The sequence below is a fragment of the Argopecten irradians genome, chromosome 16 (assembly GCF_041381155.1).
Source record: "Argopecten irradians isolate NY chromosome 16, Ai_NY, whole genome shotgun sequence".
Classification (NCBI taxonomy): Eukaryota; Metazoa; Mollusca; class Bivalvia; order Pectinida; family Pectinidae; genus Argopecten; species Argopecten irradians.
Window position 1 is genome coordinate 22,575,445 of NC_091149.1, and position 8,724 is coordinate 22,584,168.

At 39.0% G+C, this 8,724-nt stretch overlaps 1 protein-coding gene across 1 annotated transcript; it reads left to right on the top strand.

Annotated features, from left to right (window-relative positions):
* Positions 1–1,682: 1,682 nt before the first annotated feature.
* On the top strand, positions 1,683–7,316 carry LOC138310105 (cephalotocin receptor 1-like). Its single transcript, XM_069251239.1, has 2 exons — positions 1,683–2,676; positions 5,178–7,316. The coding sequence occupies exons 1-2, from the start codon at positions 1,683–1,685 to the stop codon at positions 5,342–5,344; spliced, it is 1,161 nt and encodes a 386-aa protein (XP_069107340.1). The 3' UTR covers positions 5,345–7,316.
* Positions 7,317–8,724: the final 1,408 nt, after the last annotated feature.

The window sequence follows — 8,724 nt, forward strand, 5'->3', positions numbered from 1 at the left end:
GAGTTTATTTACGGCACAGTTTGACAAGGGAATCATTAGGTACGAACCTCATTGAAACTTTTTACAGGTCACAACTCGAATACACCCCAGTCTCCCAAAAAAAGCCTAACCCGTACATAGTTATTTTACTCAGACGATGATTTATTTGATTTCCCAGTTGTGTATAAGTGTTGGCATTGAATGATCGTTAAATGAAAGATCAACATTTCTGAAATACGGTTATGTGTAATTTGTAACATGTTAGATGGAATAAGTGTGCTTTTTAACCGCTCAAATTGAAGCGGGATGCCGTTGTCAGTATAATGTGACCGGGTGGGGTTTGTTGCTTGGTGTCTTCGGCGGCATGCTTCAGTGATATAGCACTATTAAAAGGGCAACCGCAGTCTCCCAAAACACGCACCTCGCACAACATACACGCAACACACCGCATACATGGGAGGCCGTCCTTACATTACCATAGCTGTTAATAGGACGTTGATTAATCAAAGAAACAAACAAACCGTAGGTCACGTGACCTGTTGCAAACCCTTATAATTACCAAGACCTACTGTAAGATTTTCAGTCTGCAAATGTCCGTGGTCCTGACATGATTCTGGATGTTAATACGACGTTAATTTATCAAAAACATGTTTTACGGAAATCATGCGACCTACCCATTAACCGTGTTTTTTAGCTAAATACGATAAGTGTACCGAAGCGTTTAGTGCAATTAATCGTTGGTCATTCACTGTAGCGAAGCATATTGTGCAATCAACCGTGGGTCTCCGACAATGTCTATCCCCCTAATCGGACGAAGTAAACAAAACCAAAACCGGAAATAGTAAATAGGACGTTTTTATAACTGATGAAATAGGTTCTACTTCCGGTAGTTTTCGTTTGTTTGATTTTTTCCTGCATCAAGATTACACACATAACAAAACAACAATCGAAATCGAAACCCAAAATCCCGTAATAAAGACAATTACCGAAACCCATAGATAGCCACAGGTCTCAAGCATGCTAAGACGCTAGAACCCGGTAACTGGGCGACAAATGTCTCACTTTTACATTTTCCTGGCCGTGCCATTACCAATTTCTCCGAAAATCGTCCATCTTTCTGGGAACTGCAAAACACCGGCACCAAGAATATCAATAAATATCTGTTCTAATAAGCGTGTAAAATGATCGATATCATATAGAACAAGTCAATCGCGTAGAGTTGTAAAGTATGTCACAGTAGAAGGAGAAATCAGACTGCCCGAATTATCAATTATCTCAAGTAATTTGACGGGTGCTCATAAATCGAGAAACCCTTTCCATTAACGGTTCAGCTATACATTTAGGTACACTTGGTCTAATTTCTTATTTCCATTTCAGAGAAAACGGAGTCGCCTTCACGTTAAAGGGTCCCAATACATCAAGACGACGCTTGAGTTAACCACCAATTAACTCTCGACAACGGAAATTAATTACCGGATCTGCGCACAGAACAAATATTTTTATATCCGGCGTCATGTGGACGTCATTGTGACCCATTACACTTTACAAGGCATTAGAAGACGCTGCGTGTGCCAAGAGTTATGTTTGTCTTATGCAATGACTAACTTCTACTGGTGGTATTTTGGAGAGGAATAAAGCGATTTATTTTGTGTAAAGACGTTTTCTATTGTGAAATCAATTGGTGTTCTCAAAATAAAATCACAATGTTCAACTTCAATTTCACAGAAATGGAAAATACATCTAGTGCAGCCTTGCTTGGCAACGAGACCAATCAAATAAATGATAGGAACGAGGATCTAGCACGCGCAGAGATAGGAGTATCGTCAGCCATTTTTATTTTGGCAGTATTCGGGAATTCTACAGTGTTTATTGTGTTTCTGCTCCGTGGACGCAGTCTCACACGAATGCACCTTTTGATGCTTCATCTCAGTGCCGCAGATCTGTCTGTCGCCTTCTTCAACGTGCTTCCTCAACTCATATGGGATGTGACGTATGTGTTTTACGGAAATGACGTCATCTGTCGATTCGTGAAGTATTTCCAGCTGGTGGTTGTGTACGCCTCGGCGTATGTTTTAGTGATGACCGCAATTGACCGTTACTTTGCTATCTGTCGTCCTTTGGTCAGTCATCAGTGGTCATCTCGGACAGTCCACTATATGGTGGCCCTGGCCTGGGTTATTTCCCTTGTTCTTAGTCTTCCGCAGATTTACATATTCTCCTACATGGAGCGACAACCCAACGTCTACGACTGCTGGGCTACATTTAATCCTGCATGGACTTTGGAACTGTATATAACATTCAATTCTGTAACTGTTTACATTATTCCAATCATAATCCTAACATTCTGCTATGGACGAATGTGCTACTCCGTCTGGAAGCGAGGAAAAGTTGGTGAGCAAGTCGCGTCGTCAACAAAAGTTCAGTGGAATCATTCAAACATGTCTGCCAAAGAGGAAAATAGTCCTATAAATGATCTGATCAGGAAAGGAGATAACTCATATAGAAATCATAAGCTTCGGAAAAGCGACCATGCATCAATCCAGAGTCGACAATCTCAGACCAGAGGTGCTATTCCACGTGCTAAAGTTCGCACGGTGAGACTGACCTTGACCGTGGTCTTCTGTTTCATTGTGTGTAGTTCTCCATTTCACTTCGCTCAGCTGTGGGCAGCATTTGACCCACACGCACCCTTTACAAGTAAGTATAAAAAAAATCATCCATTCATCTAGATTAAGAATTAGATTCAAATGAGATATTAATTGTCTGCAAGCTCTATTCAGACGACTGGTTCGCCATTTGTCAATATAATGTGACTGGGTGAGGTGTGTTACTTGGTGTCTTCGGCGGCATCCTTCAATGATATAGCACTATAAAAAGGGCAACAGTTCCACTATACAAGAAGACACAACACGAATATACCGCAGTCTCCCAAAACACACACCACGCACTTCATACATGAAACACCACCTACACAGGTGTCCGTCCTTAAATAAACTGACTGTTTATAGTTAGTAATAAACCCTACGAAACCAAATATTGGCTATGTTTCCATGGTTACCAAGCACACGTGTGCAGTTAGGATACCCGATATAATTCCAATGATCGTTCATGCACTATTATTTACAGTAAGAAATGGCAATACTTTTAAAAAACAATATATCACTGACCCTTTGTATACTGTAATTTATACTATTACTGTAACACACTTTTCAGCGGTAACGTTAACCTTAATGCTGTGCTTTAATGGTCATTGTGCTGTGAAATATTTTAACGAAAATCTTCTTGAAAAATGTTCTTGAGAGTAGATCCACAATTGAACCCTTCCATTCCTTAATGCGGTCAATACCCCCCCCCCCCCCCCCCCAAAAAAAAAAAAAAAAAAAAAAAAAAATGGACAGGGACTTTCAAAAGATCCCTTCTTGGACGACCAAAACACGTCATGCAATGCTATTTACTTCCTATCAGTCCAAACATTATTTCCATAAATCCATTTCTTTGCTTACTTCGAGTAAAGTAGTATCCTGTTAAAATTGTTCTATGTGATGTCTGGGGCATCAGTCTCCTTTTTAAATCAGGACCTAGTTTCGCTAGAAAACTTAGGTTTATGCACATTCGGGATATGTCTCCCTCGGGGCTGTTACATAATCTTTCTTTCCCTCTCCACCTCGTGCAAAGTTGATACAATATGTACGTCATCATTTCTTTGTCTTTGCCTTCCTCTTATTATGTCAAATCTGTTCCCATAATATCTACAATTCTACCACCTTCGCTTAGCGCCTTGTCATAACGCTGCGCATATCGATCATCAGTAAGAAAGACCTTGTATGATGTAGCCATGTGGCAAGGTTTCATGATTTGATGCATATTGGGCAGACTGGAATATTAGACAATTATCTATAGTCGGTGCAGTATGTAAGTGGTCAACAGGAACTGCATTGACTCGGCAATGTCCCAGCTGTCACACAAAGACGCACAGTATTCTGATTATGGTACTCCGCTTTTTCGGTGCTCCTTGGGCTCCCAACTCCACTTTGCCTTTCCCCATAGAGATTTCTGTTTTCTGTGCATTCTTGGTTAAGCCCCATTTCCATATGTCAATGGTTCCGCTTTAGAAAGTCTCACAACATTAACATACTGACAAAATATGCACACACTCATTCACGAAACACTCCGCATACATAGGCGGTCGTCCTAAAATACCCCTGGCTGTTAATATGACGTTCATTTAATCATCCAACCAACCAACTAGGTGACGACAGGAGGTCTCAGAAATAAATAGAAACTAAATAGAAATGGTGTTTGACAAAGTCCGTTTTTATCTATGACCTCCCACCCTCGGTTCCCCGGTCCGTGCTCCATGAGCTCCATCTCACTTTGGCGTTCCTGGTTCCCTCCTATATTGTTTATGTGATCTCGTATGAATATACCGCAGCCTCCCAAAACACGCACCTCGCACAACATACACGCAAAACACCGCATGCATGGGAGGCCGTCCTTACATGACCATAGCTGTTGATAGGACGTTAATTAAACAAACAAACAAAAATTAAATTCCTCGCGTTGGCGTTGGTCGTTGATCCCCAGCGCTGCATAAATTATGGCGTATCCAGTCAGTCGTTAGGAACCTTTATAGGTTGTTCCATCTGTATGTAGGCATCTCAGGAAACTGAGTTTGCTAGCCGACAATTACTTTTCTTTCGCTCTAATATCAATGGCAACGTTCTGACTTTATCATGATCACCTTTCGAGTAAGTTACTGTCTCAACAAAAATGCACTTTCCATTATTGAACTCCCCACTCATTAACACAAATACTGTCGTCACCAGTCCACATACATAGTTCTGAGCCAGGGTAATCGGTATCCTCCAAAATCAAGACCTCTCCATTGAGTTAAATAACTAAATGTTACATAAACAATGTAAACACGCTTATTTTAAGGATTATCTGATCCCATCGCTTTTTTCGCTTTCTTTTATGATTTTGACGTTTTGCGTAATGACTTTGAAACAACACATAGATCAATGTCGACTTTATTTCCTTTTTAGATCAGTTGCTGGCCAAACATCATGATTATATGCCTTTGTGTTAATAGGTATCTTTCATTTCGGTATTTTAACACATCTAATACCTATATAATTGTAACCTATAGGTAGGTCAATATATATTTCACTGTCTGATGTCGGTTGTTTGTGTTGCAGGTTCAGCCTACACTATCATACTTCTGCTGTATAGTCTAAATAGCTGCACCAATCCTTGGATCTACCTCGTTTTCAGCTCCCGGATGTGGGAATCAGTAAAGTCTTGCTCACGACTGAGCATGTGCAGGCGGAAGCGGAAGGGTGCTCCGTTATGGTCCGTGGGCTAGGCGTCAGCTGCCGACAAACAATTCTGCAACACCAACATCATTTTGAATCAAGACTCGAGATTGGAATCCAGGTTTTCTGTGGTGAACTATCTAGAATGTGTATAGTCTCAGATATTTTATAAAATTTACGGGGAAGTGTAAACTTCAAAATGACGAGGACAATATGACGTCAAGGTGCAAAAAAAGACTCTTGAGAACGAGAAGCATTAAGTGTGAGTGATATTGTGTGTTCGTTCGTCAGATGTGTTTTGTTTCGTTTTTTCACACCTACATATTGGTCGTGTGCATATTGTAATGTCGGTATCATGCAATGCGGTCGTATGAAACGATTATGAGTGATTTCACTGAAACGCTGACATAAGCATTGTTGTTTTTAGAAAGAGAAAGGGCAACTTTTATGCTGCTAGTATAAGAAACCGAAAATTCGTTTACAGTCAAGCACTATTCCTTCAATTGTGTTTCTACTTCAATAGTGCATTTGTTTACAACTAGATAAAAAGTGAAGTGGGAAAACAAAATTCAGATTGAGCGATTGTTTTTAAAGTGCAGACAATCATTCTGCAGCACTTGTGGTGTTAAATTGCTGTAACTTATTCATCTCCACAGATCACTATCGTCACCAACAGTAATTTAGCATTTTTAAAGTTTTTTAAAGACAACTCTGTTTCAAAAAAACGACACTCTCAACATTATGAACTCTGGATGGAGTGACAAGTACACACGGTAGAATATAATGTGACATTTAACCAAAGAAGATCGATGTTATTTTGAGTAGGCCACAATGACCAAGTGGTTCAGAGGATATAACGCTTGCAATGCGAAAACCCCAGAGATCCAAATCTCCGCGGTCCTACGTGTGGGACAAATATATTTTAAGACAAAAATTAGGATATCACAACATATTACTATAAGCCATCCGCCTCTGGGTTGCGAGTTCGAATCCTACATTGGGAAGCTGCCATATACTGACAGTTGTTCGATGATTTTTTTTCTGGGCACTCTGGCTTTTCTCCACCTCAAATTCTAAACCTGCCACATCCTTAAAGTGAATAGTCGTGAATAGTTGACCGTCGTTTTGATCTTTAAGGACTTTTGGAAGGTCAACGAACTCATTTAGACTTGTTTTCTTGCACGACTATTAATTTCAAATCCTTTGTATATGGACACGTTCGTATTAATTATGGACTTTAATTACTTATTTATTCATTTATCTGGATTTCAGGTTTTCAAAAGTGTATTTGTAAGAAATGAAGTGGCGATAGTTGTAATCAGTGGTAACATGTAAATAAAAACGAACCAACTAAGTCGACTGCCAACAAATCGATTTTCGGATACCGATATCAGAGTATAAGGATTGGTGTTGAATTCATTTCAATATTGAGGCAATTCATATACTGAATTGTAGAGCTATTGGTTAGTGCTTTTGAAAATCTTTTAGAATTTGTAAAGAATTGTCAGATAGGCTTGATAATCTCTATCAATGTATCCTCAATTGATTTAGAGAACTTTATTGGCACGTACCGCTGTAGATTTAACACACAATGTATTCTCGCACCTCGGACAGGGAAATCTCATATGATACCCGGTGCTAGATTTTTCTATCTCGTCCGATCTATCTGGTACCTTTACGTGATTTTTGGCGGAATGTTACGCCATTCATGTAACATTCTGCGCATGTGACGTCATACTGTCGAATCGGTGACGTCACACGCTTCAGATAATCGATATTATTAGAAATATGTACATTCAGTCATTTAGCATGCATTGTTTGGTTGTTGTTTTTAATTATGAAAACACTATGTATCGATTGATCATCGTTTTTCTTTTATATAACTGAACTATAGTTTTACGCTGAATAACTGAAATCGAAGCGCAGATGAAATGGTTAATCGGCTTTGAACCAGGAGGACCAAGACGGGATAATTTTACACTCTGAACTCGTATCTATAGATGGGTTTTGTTATATCTTATAATCCACACAAATAGCTGGATATACAGTAATAAAATCTATTTGCTATAATTGATCGAGATCGGGTTATCTCAGTCTCGGGCTAAGATTTTGTAACATCTTGTAACGCCTCGGTTGGGATTATGTTACAAAATCTTAGCCCTCGACTAAGATAACACGATCTCGATCAATTATAGGAAATAGATTTTATTACTGTATATCCAGCTATTTGTGTGGATTATAACACACAATGTACTGTATAGCCGGCTATTTTTGTGTGGTAACACACAATGTACTGTATACCCGGCTATTTATGTGGTAACACACAATGTACTGTATAGCCGGCTATTTTTGTGGATTATAACACACAATGTACTGTATAGCCGGCTATTTTTGTGGATTATAACACACATTGTACTGTATAACCGGCTATTTATGTGGATTATAACACACAATGTACTGTATAGCCGGCTATTTTTGTGGATTATAACACACAATGTACTGTATAGCCGGCTATTTTTGTGGATTATAACACACATTGTACTGTATAACCGGCTATTTATGTGGATTATAACACACAATGACATGTATAGCCGGCTATTTTTGTGGATTATAACACACATTGTACTGTATAGCCGGCTATTTTTGTGGAATATAACACACAATGTACTGTATAGCCGGCTATTATTGTGGATTATAACACACAATGTACTGTATAGCCGACTATTTTTGTGGATTATAACACACAATGTACTGTATAGCCGGCTATTTATGTGGATTATAACACACAATGACATGTATAGCCGGCTATTTATGTGGATTATAACACACAATGACCTGTATAGCCGGCTATTTTTGTGGATTATAACACACAATGTACTGTATAGCCGGCTATTTTTGTGGATTATAACACACAATGTACTGTATAGCCGGCTATTTATGTGGATTATAACACACAATGGACTGTATATCCAGCTATTTGTGTGGATAATAATACACAATGTACTGTATACCCGGCTATTTATGTGGTAACACACAATGTACTGTATAGCCGGCTATTTTTGTGGATTATAACACACATTGTACTGTATAGCCGGCTATTTTTGTGGATTATAACACACAATGTACTGTATAGCCGGCTATTTTTGTGGATTATAACACACAATGGACTGTATAGCCGGCTATTTTTGTGGATTATAACACACAATGGACTGTATAGCCGGCTATTTTTGTGGAATATAACACACAATGTACTGTATAGCCGGCTATTATTGTGGATTATAACACACAATGTACTGTATAGCCGGCTATTTTTGTGGATTATAACACACAATGTACTGTATAGCCGGCTATTTTTGTGGATTATAACACACAATGTACTGTATAGCCGGCTATTTATGTGGATTATAACACACAATGACCTGTATAGCCG